Source organism: Corythoichthys intestinalis, chromosome 9 (genome assembly GCF_030265065.1).
Source record: "Corythoichthys intestinalis isolate RoL2023-P3 chromosome 9, ASM3026506v1, whole genome shotgun sequence".
In the NCBI taxonomy this organism is placed as follows: Eukaryota; Metazoa; Chordata; class Actinopteri; order Syngnathiformes; family Syngnathidae; genus Corythoichthys; species Corythoichthys intestinalis.
In genome coordinates, this window is record NC_080403.1 from 43,543,020 (window position 1) to 43,561,313 (window position 18,294).

General features: G+C 40.7%; 1 protein-coding gene across 3 annotated transcripts in view; it reads left to right on the forward strand.

Annotated features, from left to right (window-relative positions):
- Window positions 1-16,467, forward strand: part of LOC130921749 (potassium voltage-gated channel subfamily S member 1-like) — a 20,081-nt gene extending 3,614 nt beyond the window's left edge. For all 3 annotated transcript variants that reach the window (XM_057845996.1, XM_057845997.1, XM_057845998.1), the window contains 9 exons: window positions 2,732-2,920; window positions 3,003-3,136; window positions 7,910-8,089; window positions 8,156-8,327; window positions 10,155-10,238; window positions 10,581-10,742; window positions 13,949-14,032; window positions 14,099-14,191; window positions 14,290-16,467. In XM_057845996.1, the coding sequence (XP_057701979.1) occupies window positions 2,747-2,920; window positions 3,003-3,136; window positions 7,910-8,089; window positions 8,156-8,327; window positions 10,155-10,238; window positions 10,581-10,742; window positions 13,949-14,032; window positions 14,099-14,191; window positions 14,290-14,604 (1,398 nt within the window). In that variant the 5' untranslated portion in view covers window positions 2,732-2,746 and the 3' untranslated portion in view covers window positions 14,605-16,467. The remainder of the gene's footprint in view (window positions 1-2,731; window positions 2,921-3,002; window positions 3,137-7,909; window positions 8,090-8,155; window positions 8,328-10,154; window positions 10,239-10,580; window positions 10,743-13,948; window positions 14,033-14,098; window positions 14,192-14,289) is intronic.
- Window positions 16,468-18,294: the final 1,827 nt, after the last annotated feature.

The window sequence follows — 18,294 nt, forward strand, 5'->3', positions numbered from 1 at the left end:
CTCCAGAAGTTCAGTGAGGATCTCTGAATGACCCAATGTTGTCCTAAATGTCCCATGATGATAAATAGAATCCACCTGTGTGTAATCAAGTCTCCGTATAAATGCACCTGCTCTGTGATAGTCTCAGGGTTCTGTTTAAAGTGCAGAGAGCATTATGGAAACCAAGGAACACACCAGGCAGGTCCGAGATAATGTTGTGGAGAAGTTTAAAGCTGGATTTGGATACAAAAAGATTTCCCAAGCTTTAAACATCTCAAGGAGCACTGTGCAAGCCATCATATTGAAATGGAAGGAGCATCAGACCACTGCAAATCTACCAAGACCCGGCCGTCCTTCCAAACTTTCTTCTCATACAAGGAGAAAACTGATCAGAGATGCAGCCAAGAGGCCCATGATCACTCTGGATGAGCTGCAGAGATCTACAGCTGAGGTGGGAGAGTCTGTCCATAGGACAACAATCAGTCGTACACTGCACAAATCTGGCCTTTATGGAAGAGTGGCAAGAAGAAAGCCATTCCTCAAAGATATCCATAAAAAGTCTCGTTTAAAGTTTGCCACAAGCCACCTGGGAGACACACCAAACATGTGGAAGAAGGTGCTCTGGTCAGATGAAACCAAAATTGAACTTCTTGGCCACAATGCAAAACGATATGTTTGGCGTAAAAGCAACACAGCTCATCACCCTGAACACACCATCCCCACTGTCAAACATGGTGGTGGCAGCATCATGGTTTGGGCCTGCTTTTCTTCAGCAGGGACAGGGAAGATGGTTAAAATTGACGGGAAGATGGATGCAGCCAAATACAGGAACATTCTGGAAGAAAACCTGTTGGTATCTGCACAAGACCTGAGACTGGGACGGAGATTTATCTTCCAACAGGACAATGATCCAAAACATAAAGCCAAATCTACAATGGAATGGTTCAAAAATAAACGTATCCAGTTGTTAGAATGGCCAAGTCAAAGTCCAGACCTGAATCCAATCGAGAATCTGTAGAAAGAGCTGAAGACTGCTGTTCACAAACACTCTCCATCCAACCTCACTGAGCTCGAGCTGTTTTGCAAGGAAGAATGGGCAAGAATGTCAGTCTCTCGATGTGGAAAACTGATAGAAACATACCCCAAGCGACTTGCAGCTGTAATTGGAGCAAAAGGTGGCGCTACAAAGTATTAACGCAAGGGGGCCGAATAATATTGCACGCCCCACTTTTCAGTTTTTTATTTGTTAAAAAAGTTTAAATTATCCAATATTTTTTGTTCCACTTCACGATTGTGTCCCACTTGTTGTTGATTCTTGACAAAAAATTAAAATTTCATATCTTCATGTTTGAAGCCTGAAATGTGGGGAAAGGTTGCAAGGTTCAAGGGGGCCGAATACTTTTGCAAGGCACTGTACAAGGTCACATTTATGCTTTAAGAATTACAAGTCTTACTATCCGTGGATCCCTCTCACAGAAAGAATGTTAATAATGTAAATGCCATCTTGAGGATTTATTGTCATAATAAACAAATACAGTACTTATGTACTGTATGTTGAATGTATATATTGGTCCGAGTTTTATTCATTTTTTTCTTAATGCATTGCCAAAATGTATATGATCGGGAAATATTATCGGGAATGATTGGAATTGAATCGGGAGCAAAAAAAAGCAATCGGATCGGGAAATATCGGGATCGGCAGATACTCAAACTAAAACGATCGGGATCGGATCGGGAGCAAAAAAACATGATCGGAACAACCCTAATTATAATACATATAATACAAGTACAAAAATTCCAACACACACTGCAGGTGAAATAGAACGCTGTCTTTGTAGAAGCCTAGTAGTAGTACGTAAACTATTTGGAATGCGTGGATCCTGCCATTGTGCACGCCTTGCATGGATGCAATGTCTTGTGCTTTTGTGTTTTGATGTTTGCGATGTTTTTACAATAATTTGTAGAAGATTTATGTTTAACGGACGACTTACAATATTGTTGACGATGTTGTCTGTAATGCTTCTTACATTATGGATGTTTCCTACGTCTCGTATGGTTACGATGTGTAAACGGTATACATTGCGTGAAATATCTGATGTTTTTTGTAGGGCTGTCAAAATTATCGCGTTAACGGGCGTTAATTAATTGTTTAAATTAATCACGTTAAAATATTTGACGCAATTAACGCAGATGCCCCGCTTAGACAGATTTAAATGACAGTACAGTGAAACACTAACTTGTTGTGTTTTATGGAGTTTTGCCGCCCTCTGCTGTCGCTTGGGTGCGACTGATTTTATAGGCTTCAGCACCCATGAGCATTGTGTAAGTAATTATTGACATCAACAATGGCGGGTTACCAGTTTATTTTTTGATTGAAAATTTTACAAATTTTATTAAAACGAAAACATTAAGAGGGATTTTAATATAAAATTTCTATAACTTGTACTAATATTTTTCTTTTAAGAACTACAAGTCTTTCTATCCATGGATTGCTTAAACAGAATGTTGATAATGTTAATGCCATCTTGTTGATTTATTGTTATAATAAACTAATACAGTCCTTATGTACCGTATGTTGAATGTATATATCCATCTTGTGTCTTCCATTCCAACAATAATTTACAGAAAAATATGGCGTATTTTATAGATGGTTTGGATTGCAATTAATTACGATTAATTAATTTTCAAGCTGTAATTAACTAGATTAAAAATTTTAATTGTTTGACAGCCCTAGTTTTTTGTCTTGCTTTAGCCGCGATAGCCAAGCATGGTGACTGAGCGTCGGGGTCGCGCGACGTTGCGCCTGGACGCCGGCGAGGGTCTGGTGCACGTGAACGTGGGCGGGCTTAGGCGCTCTCTCTGCTGTGGCACGCTCACCAAATTCCCCGAGACCAGGCTGGGAAAACTTCTGGATTGCCACTCAGAGGAGGACATACTGCAGGTCAGTAGCGACGACGTTCTGGAAAAAAGTCCCAAATATCGGGAACTACTCGGTGTGAGTGTGGCTCGGGCGCCTCCTGCAGGTGTGCGACGACTACGACGTGCAGCGGAAGGAGTTTTACTTTGACCGCAATCCAATTTTGTTCCGCTACGTTCTTCACTTCTACCGGACGGGAAAACTTCACATCATGGACGAGCTCTGCGTTTTCTCCTTCAGGTGCCGAATTTTTGAATTCTCAGAATGTTAAGCCTTAATAGGGCACTGATTACTATGAAAATTAAGTAAAATTTAAAAATGGAGTGTTATTGAGGGCCATAATCAGAGCTAATTTCTCATGGAAATTCTCCAAAAGCAACATAGAGCAGTGGCGCGGGAAGTGCAGAATGCAGATGGTGCTGCAGCACCCCCTGGTGTTGCGGAGAAGATAAAAAAAGTGTTTTGGGACATTTTTTTGTTAAAAAAATAAATACAAATGAATTAATAAATAAAACACTGAAACAATAGGGTACTCAACTTTGGGGATTAAATATATATGTTGGAAAAATCTTTTTTTTTATTTTCATTTTTTTTATTAGTAACATGGTCACCATCTGACGCTATGAGGAAATTGGAAAACTAACCCAAAAACAAATTAGCATTTTTTTTCTTTACAAAAACAGTGTTTTTTTTCTAAACTTTAATTTGAGGTAAAAAATGAAGATGATTATCATGACTGTTCCATCTACCTTTTAGTGTCTTCAAATAGGTAAGACATGCTTGCATTGTGGCCATATTATTGTTTGTTGTTGCTGCTGAGCTGCCACCATACAGACCACTGTTGGATATTCATGTGCAATTTGTTTTCGTTTTGTGAAACGGTGTTAAACTGACGCTTATTGGACCTTTTAGTTTTCAAATATGTTTGTGTCATTGCGCCATCTAGCTGCAATGATTTGCGCTATGATACACAGGCGCTTTTGTTTCCAATACAAAAACTCCAACACACACTGTAGGTAAAATAAAACAATGTCTTTGTGGTAGCCTAGTAGTAGTACATAAACTATCCAGCATGCGTGTGGACTGCCATTCTGAACGCTTTATATAAGGGGTCCCCACACTTTTTCTTGTGAGGGCCACATAACTTTTGCCTTCTCTGATGAGGGGCCGGGGTCAGTTTGTAACAGAAAAAGTGTGACGATTGCAGGAGTGCCTAAATGTAAAAAATTATTGTTTTTCAGAAAGCCACAATCAAATAACCCTTCCTGGATTCTTCATGGAACAAAAGTAAAGAAAATAATAATATAATATAATATAATATAATATAATATAAAATATAATAACACTATTATTGAACCCTTAGATGCACAAGTTACTGGACCCTGCACTCTTCCATAAATGGGTAAAAAATGACCCATATTAGAACCAATGTGTTTTTATGCCATTTTGGTGAAGAATAATCACTTGTATATTAATTAGTATGATATTTAAGGCCACACAAGAATGATTTCGTGCTTGAAATATCTTTAATTCAATTAATTTTTTTGAAAAAAAAAAAAAAAAAAAAACTGCTTTTTTAGACTTTATCCTTCTTTGTATTTTATCATCAATGATGAAGAGCTCCCATACATCTTTTTGGTGAGACAGCGGTGCTAAGCCCTTGTGGAGACACTGACCAATTTCTGAGGATATTGTGGCTCTGTTTTCTGCCCTGGCTGGGAGGTAATTCTGTCTAGTAAGAGCCCTACCAACTCATTATGTTGGTCATGATTTAGACACTTTCTTTTTCAGAGGACACATAAGTGGAAACTTATGAATTAGATTGATCCTGTTCAATTGGATTTCCAGGTGGAAAACTGCCACTGCCACCTGGACAATAGTCTGGGTCCTCATCATCAGAAATTTCAGACACTTGAATCCAACCCTGTCACTGCCTCTCCATCATCCAACATCTGAAGGACCATTTCAGCTGTAAATGTAGTGTCACGGAATGCGGGCGGGCAAGGCAGGTTGTGTGGACCCAATTGCAGGGCAACAAAAGCGGCAAGGCAGGTGAACTCAAAAAAACGTTTTAATTATAACTAACCAAAGGCACAAAGTACAAACAAAAGGACTGTGGATCAAAAAGGCAAGGTTCAAACAAAACTTACTTTACCGGAGGGACTAATACACGAGGGCTTGGAAAGGACTTCAGCTTGGACGCAGACACTGACATTGACATAGACAATGACGCAACAAGGAGTGACAAGAAACTGGGTCATTATATACGCAGACAAGGGGTAACGAGACGAGGAACAGCTGGGTAACACAGGTGGATGCAGATTGCAGGATACACTGGGAAAACACACACAGGTGAGAGCAATGGGTAATCACAGGGACAAGTCACACAAGGAGAAACCAAACACAAAACCTAACATGTAGCACAAATCCAATTTTTTTGTGTCCAGGTCACTTTCGTATGTGGTTAAAATCCCATCCGGGCCACATTTTCCAGAATGTGGTTACGGTCCGAACTGTCAAGTCCCCCAAATTGGAATTCATGCAGCAATTAACATCAGCAAAGAGCGAGAGAGACAGGGTGCTACAGTGCAGCTGTGCATTAAGGTTGGCGCCTAGCATGAACGCGGCTTTTGGGGAGGGAGTGGGCTTGACAACAGTCATAAAAAAATAAAATGGGTTGAGAATAAGCCTGACAAAGCTCGGTTTTCGCGCTGCTCTAATGCTCCTGCGCATGCGGGCCAGTTTGCTCAGCGCATCTCAGACTGTGAATTAGAGCGCGTGTGTGATACTTGAACAGGCTCAATGGACAAAGGCAGTCTGAACGGGTACGCCAAAAAAACAGATATGACAAAAAATTGGAATTGTGCATTAGGACCTGCGGTATGAACCTAGCCTTAGTTAGCTAGCTAGTTATGAAGTAGGTTAATTTGTTGATAAATAATAATAAAGAGTCATGAAAGACACACACACAAAATACTATATGGACATAATACTTACTGTACGCGTATCAGCTCTTTTTGTGTAAAATAATCTCTTTATGGGATGTCACTTTTTACATACCTAGTCTGTGTGGTCCACGGTAAATTTATTCCTGACAGCCAAAGTTGATAAGAATGAAAGATTCCCATTGGATTCCATAGAAAATGCATGTGGGTCATTTTTGACCCACTTGTAGAAGCTTAGGGTAGCAATACAAAAATGACAATTTCTTCAAATGTATAAAAAGTTCATCAAAAATTTGAATGGCATTATATCAAAAACATGTTTGTGAGGAATACCTGGAATATGAATTGATAACAAGTTTCATTCCAAAGATATTTCAAGAAAACAACCTCCCCGGGTCATTTTTGACACACTTATGCATCTAAGGGTTAAATAGATAATAACCAAATAACCCTCTCTGAGTTTTTCACAGTAAAAGGCGAGGAAAAAAATAACACCATGGAGAAGGGTGAGAGAAAAAAATTCAAAATGCTCTTTGGTATTGTTCAGGGGGCTTGACCAAATGTGGAGGCGGGCCGTATCCGGCCCGCGGTCCGTAGTTTGGGGACCCCTGCTTTATATGGCGAAAACATGCGAGCATGCCAAATTTGGACTGAAACGGCTGTTTTTGGATGGGGAAACACGAAAAAAGATCCTCAGCACCCCCTGCTGTGAGTGACTTCCCCCAAAAGGAAGTGATCCAGGATGAACAAAGGGATCCTAAAATGCCTCGAAATCAACTCGTAAACCAAAATGAACAAGAAATGACCCAACATCTTACCCCAAAAAACAGGAAGTGACCTGGAGTTGAACTTAACAGAAATCTGCACAAGAACGGCTCAGAATCAGGAGAAGGTGACTTGTAAATACTCCAGAATTAAGAGGAAGTGATCCAAAATCAATCGGAAGGGACCCAAAAATGCTCTAACTTATATCAACAGGAAGTGATCCAAAATTAACAGGAATTGATGCAGTAATTCCCCCAAATCAAAAGGAAGTATCCTCTGAATGTGCCCAAAAAGATCATCAGGAAGTGCGCAAAATTGCCCCAAAATCAACAGGAAGTGTCCCAAAATAAGCCAACTTAATACAACAAAAATACACCCTAAAATTGAGAAAATCCTAAAATTAAAAAAATAATAATCTAAAAATATACAAAATATTTTTAAAACATAATAATAAAATTTTAGATTGTTTTAATACCCCCCAGAAATCTATCATTTTAATGAATTTTCTGAGTCTTCTATTTCTATATTTGTCTTTTTTTTTTTATTATAAAACTATTTATTCACATTTTTAATTGTATTTTCATTCATTTATTTTTCTATATTTATTTTAAATGTAATATTTTTATGTACTTATATATTCCTTCAATGCTATTTTTATTAATATTTGTTAAATGAAAATTCAGGATTCAAGGGTTTTATGCGATAGTTTGCATATTGTAAGCGGTAATACAGTGATTTCTTGTTTTTCTGGGATTAATGGGGACCAGAATTTATTCAGATTTATCATTGGAAAGAGATACATAAAGGGCCTGTTTTTTACACTTTTTCCCCCCAAAGTATAATTAAAAAAAAAAAAACTAAACAAAAAAACGTTTATGTAAATATATTATTTAATAAATGGTTTTTAAGCACTTCAACTGTAATAATTATGATAAGTATATATACGATTTTAAACATGTTACTGTTCCCCAAATTACTCTTAAACAAGAATAAAGTAGAAAAATGCTTGTCTTTGTTAAATGCTTCATTGATTGAGTCAAATCCGCTCAAGCTGCTCACCTACACACAGTGAGTTGCCACGGTAACTTTGACAAGTTAAATGATTTTGACGCATGCGGCGCTTTGAATTTTTGGTTTACAAGCGTCTCTCGCAAGATCAAATTTTAACCGTCTGTCAATCATAGATAACTTTAATAAGCAATAAGCGCTCAATGTAAAAACGATTCATTTTAAGAGCAGGTCTTATTCGTCAATGGCAGTTAGCGAACTTAAAAACAGAATGCGCTAACTGCTCCAATCCCAGCCAGGAGATGGAGTACTGGGGCATCGGCGACTTTTTCCTGGCCTCTTGCTGCAGTTTTCGCTACCACGAGCGCAAGCTAGGAAGCCGGCTCCGGCCCAGCTGGGACGATGACATCGATGAAGACCGTCTTGGCGGCGGCGCCATTCGCGCCGAGCGCAACGACATCCAACGGCTGCGCACGTGAGAATTTCCCCTGCCTCCCCGCCGCCGACACGCCCCCTACTGACGCACGACATTTTTTCACAGGGAGTTGCAGCACTTCGCCCGCTTGCGTTGTGGCGCCGCCCGCAGGTGTCTGTGGCTGACGCTGGAGAATCCTGGATACTCACTTCCCGGCAAGTTGTTTAGCGTCGTCGCTGTCGGAGTGCTGCTGGCCTCCCTCACCGCCACGTGCATCAAGAGTGTGCCAGAGTATAAGGTACAGGGCGGATGGACAAAGTGTAACCTTATTAACATATGGGAAACAAACAATACACAAAGTTTCAATTTTGATACAAAAAGATAGACTGCAACAAAATTTGAGGAAAAAAAAGAAATTTTGTATAATTACAGTGGTATGAAAAAGTATCTAAACCTTTTGGAATTTCCCACATTTCTGCATAAAATCACCATTAAATGTGATCTGATCTTTGTCAAAATCACACAGATGAAAAAACTGTGTCTGCTTTAACTAAAACAACCAAAACATTTATAGGTTTTCATATTTGAATGAGGATAGTATGCAAACAATGACCGAAGAGGAAAAATAAGTAAGTGAAACATCACTTTTGATATTTTGTGCCCCCCCCCCCCCCCCACGGCAGCAATAACTTTAACCAAATGCTACCTGTAGCTGCAGATCAGTCTGGCACATCGATCAGGACTAGTCTTGGCCAATTCCTCTCTACAAAACTGCCGTAGTTCAGTCAGATTCCTGGGATTTTAGGCATGAACCGCTGTCTTTAGGTCAAGTCACAGCTTCAAGTTTGGACTTTTGACTTGGCCACTCCAGAACATGTATTTCGTTCTTCTGAAACCATTCTGAAGTTGATTTACTTCTATGTTTTGGATCATTGTCTTGTTGCATGATCCATCCTCTTTTTAGCTTCGACTGTCTGACAGACGGCCTCAGGTTTTCCTGCAAAACATCTTGATAAACTTTTGAATTCATTCTTACATTAATGATTGCAAGTTGTCCAGGCCCTGAGGCAGCAAAACAGCCCCAAATCATGATGCTACCTCCACCATGCTTCACGGTGGGGATGAGGTGATGATGTTGGTGAGCTGTTCCATTTTTCCTCCACACATGACATTGTGTGTTACTCCCAAACAATTCAAATTTGGTTTCATCAGTCCACAAAATATTTTGCTAAAAACTTCTGTGGAGTGTCCAAGTGCCTTTTTGCGAAAATTAAACGCGCAACAATGTTTGTATTCTTTAGACAGCAGTGGTCTCCTCCGTGGAGTCCTTCCATGAACACCATTCTTGGCCATAGTTTTACATATAGTTGATGTGTGCACAGAGATATTGGACTGTGCCAGTGATTTCTGTAAGTGTTTAGCAGACACTCTAGGGGTTCTTTTTCACATTTGTGAGTTTTCTGCGCTGAACTCTTGGCGTCATCTTTGGTGGATGGCCACTCCTCGGGAGAGAAGCAACAGTGCCAAACCCTCCATTTGTAGACAACTTCTCCGACGGTTGATTGATGAACATCCAGGCTTTTAGAGATGATTTTGTATCCTTTCCCAGCTTTTTACAAATCAACAAACCTTGATCTCAGTTCTTCAGACAGCTAATTTGACCGAGCCATGATGCACATCAGACAATGCTTCTCATCAAGACAATTCTTACCAAGTGTGTGTTTTATAGTGGGCAGGGCAGATTTAAACCACTCATCAGTGATTGGGCACACAACTGACTAGAACTGTCGTTGTTTCAATAGCTATTTAAGTCTCCTTAGGCAGAGGGTTCAATTACTTATTTTTTTCCCACTTTCTGTCATTGTTTGCTTGCTATCCTCATTAAAACATGAAAAATTATAAATGTTTGGGTGGTTTTAGTAAAAGCAAACACTGTATTTTCATCTGTGTGATTTTGACAAAGATCAGATAACATTTGATGGGGATTTTGTGCAGAAATGTGGGAAATTCCAAAACGTTCAGATACTTTTTCATACCTCTATATGACAACATGAACATACATTATTTGCTTACATGAGCTCCCAGTTACAATAGTACGCCATTTTGACAGTTGTTGGTCTTGCAGACGTTGGACAGCGACGGCAATTTGGTGGAAGATCCCACTGTGGGTGCCGTCGAAGTGCTCAGCACCTGCTGGTTTACCCTGGAGGTACGTGTGTATGTATGGACGTCCAGTTATGTGACGTGCGAGAATCCCTCTGCTATGAATTGAAATAAGTGTATAACTTATGCACATCCAATCCATTTGAAACACGAGGCCGTTCGTTCATTCGCTGCCGACATCCCTTACTTCAGTGTTTTTGACATTGATAAAATAATCTTTGGTTGAGAATTAAGATTGTAGTGACTGAATTTGCCACAATGAGACCATGAAAGAACTTTCTATGCTTCTGCTGTCAATGGAAATTATTTTCCATTTTTATGGACGGCATGACGACAGTTGGTCATCTGTTGTCGTCAATGGCACTGACTTTGCATGCGTGTTCCTCAGGTGGTGCTGCGTTTCCTGTTAGCGCCAAACAGGAAGCAGTTCTTCCACCGCCCGCTCAACGTGATTGACGCAACGTGTGTTCTTCCCGTCTACGTGACGCTCCTCTGCGACTGGACGCTGGGCGCCCAGTCGGAGCAGGGGATGATGGGACGTGTACTGCAGGTGACACCTCTTCTCTCACTTTTCATTTTTAGCTTTCGTTTCCCTTTCTCCCAATCCCCTACAATTATTTCTTTTCCTCCCTCCCATTCACCCTTCCTTTTCTATCCTTCCCTCCCTCCCTACCTTCCTTCCACCTTTTCCATCCTTCTTTGCTTGCTTACCTCCATTCCCTCCATTCCTACCCTCCTTCCTTCTCATTTCTTCTTTCCTTCTAACCGCTCTACATACACAGAGGTGGGTAGAGTAGCGAAGAGTTTTACTCAAGTAAGAGTAGCGTTACTTTAAGATAAGCCATCCAAAAAAACTCAAGTACAAGTAAAAAATAAAGTACTTAATGAAAAGAACATTCAAGTAATGAGTACCAATGTGAGTATCTGCTTCCAATGTCTAATATTTTTTCAACGATAATATATTTTTCTCTCGGCACAATGTCATCTATGTGTACTATAACCTATTAGATGACAATATTAGTTAAAAAAAACACACAAAATCATTGAATTCCTACCCAAAAATCTACAGAAATGAGACATCACCTACCCAAAGAGCATGAGTGCCCTCTAGTGGAGAAAATATATTCCCTACCATGAAAATTCAACAATAATATCTCTGGTTTTCCGTGGTCTAATGGTGCGCCTTATACTTCGATGCGGAAAATACGGTACTCAAGTAAAAGTAAACATCCAAAAGATTTATTCAAATACAAGTAAAAATAATTCGTTGAAAAGGAAGGTAATGAGTAACTTCTTACAATTGGATTTTTTTTTTAAACATAGGTATACATTTTTTTCTCAGTACAATGTCACCCGTAACTTTTATTATTATACTGCACTATAACCTTTTACATACCTGTCAAGTTATACGGTTTCGGCGTAATTTGTTAATTTGTTTGTTGTAATTACGTTTTTTTTCTCGGTTCGGATTTTATCACCGTTTCGCCAACGAGACAACGTGCGTTACTATGCTTTACTACGTTGGTTGAATGGCACGAGAGAAGTCAGAGACACTGAGAGCGAAGTGTTTGTTGTGACGCTGTTGCAAACGCGATGCGAGGCTAGGCGGCTCCAATATTTCCTGACTGTAGCCGACAGCCTACAATCTACGCCTAGATATCTCATGCATATACAGTGGGGCAAATAAGTATTTAGTCAACCACTAATTGTGCAAGTTCTCCCACTTGATAATATTAGAGAGGTCTGTAATTGTCAACATGGGTAAACCTCAATCATGAGAGACAGAATGTTGAAAAAAAAAAACAGAAAATCACACTGTTTGATTTTTAAAGAATTTATTTGCAAATCATGGTGGAAAATAAGTATTTGGTCAATACCAAAAGTTCATCTCAATACTTTGTTATGTACCCTTTGTTGGCAATAACGGAGGCCAAACGTTTTCTGTAACTCTTCACAAGCTTTTCACACACTGTTGCTGGTATTTTGGCCCATTCCTTCATGCAGATCTCTTCTAGAGCAGTGATGTTCTGGGGCTGTCGTTGGGCAACACGAACTTTCAACTCCCTTCCACAGATTTTCTATGGGGTTGAGATCTGAAGACTGACTAGGCCACTCCAGGACCTTGAAATGCTTCTTACGAAGCCACTCCTTTGTTTCCCTGGCTGTGTGTTTGGGATCATTGTCATGCTGAAAGACCCAGCCCCATCTCATCTTCAATGCCCTTGCTGATGGAAAGAGATTTTCACTCAAAATCTCTCGATACACAGCCCCATTCATTCTTTCCTTAACACAGATCAGTCGTCCTGATCCCTTTGCAGAAAAGCAGCCCCAAAGCATGATGTTTCCACCCCCATACTTCACAGTGGCTATGGTGTTCTTCGGATAGAATTCAGTATTCTTTCTCCTCCAAACACGAGAACCTGTGTTTTTACCAAAAAGTTCTATTTTGGTTTCATCTGACCAAAACACATCCTCCCAGTCCTCTCCTGGATCATCCAAATGCTCTCTAACGAACCGCAGACGGGCCTGGACGTGTACTTTCTTCAGCAGGGGTACACATCTGGCAGTGCAGGATTTGAGTCCCTGGCGGCGCATTGTGTTACTGATAGTAGCCTTTGTTACTGTGGTCCCAGCTCTCTCTAGGTCATTCACTAGGTCTCTTGTGATCATTTTGACGCCACGGGGTGAGATCTTGCATGGAGCCCCAGATCCAGGGAGATTATCAGTGGTCTTGAATGTCTTCCATTTTCTAATAATTGCTCCCACACTTGATTTCTTTACACCAAGCGTTCTACCTATTGCAGATCCAGTCTTCCTAGCCTGCAGCAGGTCTACAATTTTGTCTCTGGTGTCCTTCGACAGCTCTTTGGTCTTGGCCATCGTGGAGTTTGGAGTGTGACTGACTGAGTTTGTGGACAGGTGTCTTTTATATTGATAATGAGTTAAAACAGGTGCCATTAATACAGGTAACGAGTGGAGCCTCGTTAGACCTCGTTAGACCTCTTTGACAGCCAGAAATCTTGCTTGTTTGTAGATGACCAAATACTTATTTTCCACTCTAATTTGGAAAGAAATTAAAAATAAAACTATGCGCTTTTGTTTTTTTTCTTCCACATTCTGTTTCTCATGGTTGAGGTTTACCCATGTTGACAACTACAGGCCTCTCTAATCTTTTCAAGTAGGAGAACTTGCGCAATTGCTGGTTGACTAAATACTTAAACTGAACTGCGAGCTGAAGTGCAGCCATCATGACATGATAGAAATTGCCAAAGTTTATAATTATAATAATACTAATAATTATAACAAGTCACTTCTAATTTTAGTAATCATGATGTAGCTGTAGATATTGATTGTTCTTTGATTTCTCCAGGTTATATGTTACAATATTACCAATAAATTCATATTATTCTAAAAATTGAGTTTTATTTTTGTTTCATATTGCACGCTATATACAACGTTGTAAGATTAGTCACCAATTTGTAAGGGCGTACGTCACTATTTGTAAGACTGCCATCAGCCTCGGGTTAACAAGTATGCGTTTACATTACCATTTTAGGTGACCAAAATACACAGAACTGTGAACTTCTGTTCAATAAGAGAATTAAAACAAAAACTTTTTTCTTTTCACTCTTAACTTTCCTCCTTACTTCCTTCAATTCCTCCCCATTTCACTTCCATCTTACCCTCTTTCACTTCCTTTTTTCGCTTTGTTTCACCAACTAGCTGCTCACTCGCTGGATGTTTGGTGTCTTTCAGGTGTTCCGTCTCCTGCGGGTCTTCAGAGTCCTGAAGCTGGCCAGACACTCCACAGGACTGCGCTCGCTTGGGGCCACCCTGAGGGTGAGCGCACCGCATACTCATCCGCCCAAGCCCGATTAAACAAGGTTTGGCACGGTCTGTTTGCAGCACAGCTACCGTGAGGTGGGCATCCTCTTGCTATACTTGGCCGTGGGCGTGTCCGTCTTCTCCGGCATGGCCTACACCGCTGAGTACCAAGAAGTAAGTATTACTGTCACAATCCATGTATATCAAAACCAATAATTTCACTTCATATTCATGGAAGGACTTGAAAAGTGACACGTTTTTTTGCTGGTCAGGAGGAGGGATTGGACACCATCCCGGCGTGCTGGTGGTGGGGCACGGTGAGCATGACCACGGTGGGCTACGGCGACGTGGTTCCGGTGACGGTGGGCGGCAAGCTTGCGGCCGGAGGCTGCATCCTCGGGGGCACTCTGGTGGTGGCGCTGCCCATTACCCTCATCTTCAACAAGTTCTCCCACTTTTACCGGTGCCAGAAGGCGCTGGAGGCATCCGTCCGAAACAGAGCCAGAGGTGACGAAGAAGGCGGCGACGGAGGCGTGGTAAACCGCAGCTACGTGGAGGACCGCGCCGCCGAAACCCGGCCGCTCTGACCCCCTCGATTTCCCACGCTCGATTCTTTTTCCCAAAGTCGGTCTGTTGTGGATAAATTGGACGATTCGGTTTCAATGAGTATTTGGTCATTGACATTTTGGGTTTCTCTCGCGACTCCCCCATTGATGAGTTTGGGTGGGGCGGTTAGCCGCAATAATCCACACGGTTGCTAACCGTCACTTACCATTGTTTAGTCACAACTACATTCATTACCTTATTACTATTCATCCTTCACACAGATACAGAATTGTCGTTTAATCCATCTGCAGGCAATAAGGAGATCATGATTTTACGACACAGTGCGGGTGTGCGCTAGTCCTCATGGGAAAAAGGCTAAACACTACCGCTTATGTCCACCGGCGTTGCTGAAATCAACCAAAACTGAAAACTTACCTTGTGTTGCTTTAAGTACTAAATACAGTGTATCACAAAAGTGAGTACACCCCTCACATTTCTCCAGATATTTAAGTATTTCTTCTAGAGGTGCACGATAATTATCGGTCCGATAATAGGAATTATGAGGTCATCCCAATAAATCCGATAACATATTATTGGCCTTATTAATAATATTTTTGGCACGGTGTCGGATTGGGATTTGTGCGTTTGTTTCTACTCCTGTTTTTCCAGTATGCATAGTTTTGTTACTGTCCTCGTTTTGTTCATTATAATAATGTTCATGTCATCATGAAAATTCTGGTTCGGTCAAAGGCAAATCTAAGCTGAATCAACCACTAGTATTTTTGACCTACAGGTGTTCAAAAACTCAGGTGCATATACATTGAAAAATTATATATATATATATTTATCGGTTATCGTATCGGTATCGGCCTTGAGGAGCAGGAAGTTATCGATATTGGTTTTAAAAAATGGATATCGTGCACCCCTAATATCTTTTCATGGGATAACACTGACAAAATGACACTTTGACACAATGGAAAGTGGTCTGTGTGCAGCTTATATAATAGAGTTCATTTATTTTCCCCTCAAATTATTGTCATGAACTCATTCACTCCCAGCCATTTTCACCGGAGCAAGGCCCTTCGCTCCCGACCGTTTTACTGGATTTTGACTGATTTTGCAAGGCCCACAGAAAATTCTGTTCTATTGTTCTATCAGCATTAGAAAATAGCTTAGTTTGAGCAATTTTCCAATTTCTCATGAAAAAACTGAGAAATTGAGCTTTTTGTGAAAGCATAAATTTCAAACATAACTCTGACTTTAACACAGCTATTTTTTGCTTTAGTTACATCCCAAACATCTGAATAATGTTTTCCTTTTACTAAATAACATAAACAAGACAAATAGTGCTTTAGATAGTTGTGTGTAAATAAATTGTTACTTTGCTAACTGAAAGATGATGTTGCTCTGGCAGCGACAGCCGTTTAAACTTTTCCCTCATCGCTGTCTCATAAATATGAATTTTTTTGAGTCTCTGCGGGCTCAGCTCGCAAGCAGCACGGACTCAAAGGCAGCGTCCACTGCACTAGTGGTCCCGGTCGTTCTGCTCGGTTGTCCAGCGCCTGGCATCCCGGGTGACCTACCGGTTGTTCTGCACGGTCGTCCACCGCCTGGCATCCATTTGGTCGTCTTCCGCCGGCGCCCGGCCGTTCGTTGCCGTTAAATCGGGTTGTGGGTCTTACCAATGCGCTACTACCCTCCAGTGGTCAGTTTTATTGCTTTAAAATGGATTTTCAGCTTTGTGTTTTGGAGCTAAATTGAATCACGACCCTGAGATGTCTTTAAAAAAAAATAATTTTTTTTTTAACGTAAAAGACGTATAAATACGTCTTTGGGACACTGAAACAATTAAAAAATAGAACGTATTTATACGTTTTGAGGAGCAAATGAGTTAACATCTAAACCCCTGGCAAAAAAAGTGAATACACACCTTTGAAAAAACGTACATCCCTAAATGTCCAAATTGAGTACTGCTTGTCATTTCCCCCCCAAAATGTCATGTGACTTGTTACAGGAGTGCTATCAGCATTGCTGCAGTGATTGAAGAGGTGGGGGGTCAGCCTGTTAGTGCTCAGACCATACGCTGCACTCTATATCAAACTGCGTGCATGGCTGTCACCCCAGGAGGAAGCCTCCTCTGAAGACGGTACACAAGAAAGCCCGCAAACAGTTTGCTAAAGACATGTCAACAAAGCACATGGGTTACTGGAACCATGTTGTATGGTCTGATGAGACGGGCGGGCTTTCTTGTGTACCATCTTCAGAAGAGGCTTCCTCCTGGGGTGACAGCCATGCACACCAATTTGATGTAGAGTGTGGCGCATAGTCTGAGCACTAACAGGCTGACCCCCCCCCCCCACCTCTTCAATCTCTGCAGCAATGCTGACAGCACTCCTGTAACGAGTCACATGACATTTTGGAGTGAAAATGACAAGCAGTACTCAATTTGGACATTTAGGGATGTATGTTTTTTCAAAGGGGTGTACTCACTTTTGTTGCCAGGGGTTTAGATATTCATGGCTATATTATGAGTTATTTTGAGGGGAAAATAAATTAACTCTATTATATAAGCTGCACACAGACTACTTTTCATTGTGTCAAAACCAATCTATTGTGATAAAACAACAAAATTGCAATAACTGCATTAACCATCAAAGTGAGGTCTAAATGTAACTGTAGTCTTAAAACAAATCTTAATAAGGAAAAACAATGCAATAAAATAATGCAAACTGGTTAAACTTGAGAGAAGCTGAGATCTGTCATAACAGAACATTACTCCTTAAGTTCAGCATTCGCTTCAATGATAACTGGCGCCATCTAGCGTCGTGAATGGGTATCATGTCTAGACCCCAAATATTAGACGACTCCCACTTTTTCAGTCTTATTTCAATGCAAAAAACACAGTCTTATATTCGGGCCAATACGGTACTTAAATATCTGCAGAAATGCGAGGGATGCACTCACTTTGTGATACACTGTATACTATAATTGCTATATTAATTTATATTTATACGAGGGTAAATCTATAATAATCTACACTTTTTATTATTTTATTTCAAAAACACAAACCACGAAAAAGATCTGAGAAGAAAATCTTTGGCTGGTCGCGCAACCATTTATGCAACGCTTTTCGCACTGCTTCATCAGAAGGAAATTTAAAGCCCCGTAATGCATTTTTGAGTGGAGCAAAGAGTCGGAAGGAGCGAGATCTGAGCTGTATGCAGTATGCTCCAGCACCTCAAAACCCGGTCTGTTAATGGTTTTAGTGGTTTCCATGCACCATGTGGGCGTACATTGTCATGATGCAGCAAAACTTTGACAGTAACCCTCGGCGTTTGATCCAAATTGCAGGCGTCAGGCACTTGGCTAGTGAATTAGAGTACCTTGCACTGTTGAATGTACTCCCCTTTTCTAGAAATTCCTCCAAAACAGGCCCGTCGGAATCCCAAAAAATGGTTAGCATATCCTTTCCTGCAGAAAGTTGACTCTTGAATTCTTTTTGTTAAACGGGGAGGACAGTTTCAACTCCAAGCTTTGCCTCTTGGTTTCAGGACTAGTGATGAAACCATGATTCATCTCAAGTGACTATTAGACTCAAAAATTCTTCACCTTCATTGTTGTAGCAGTTCAATAACATTTGGCAGATCTCCATACATCTACGCTTGTGCTCTTCTGTAAGCTGCCCTGGCACCCACCTTGCAGAAACTTTATTGTACCCAAGGATTTCATGA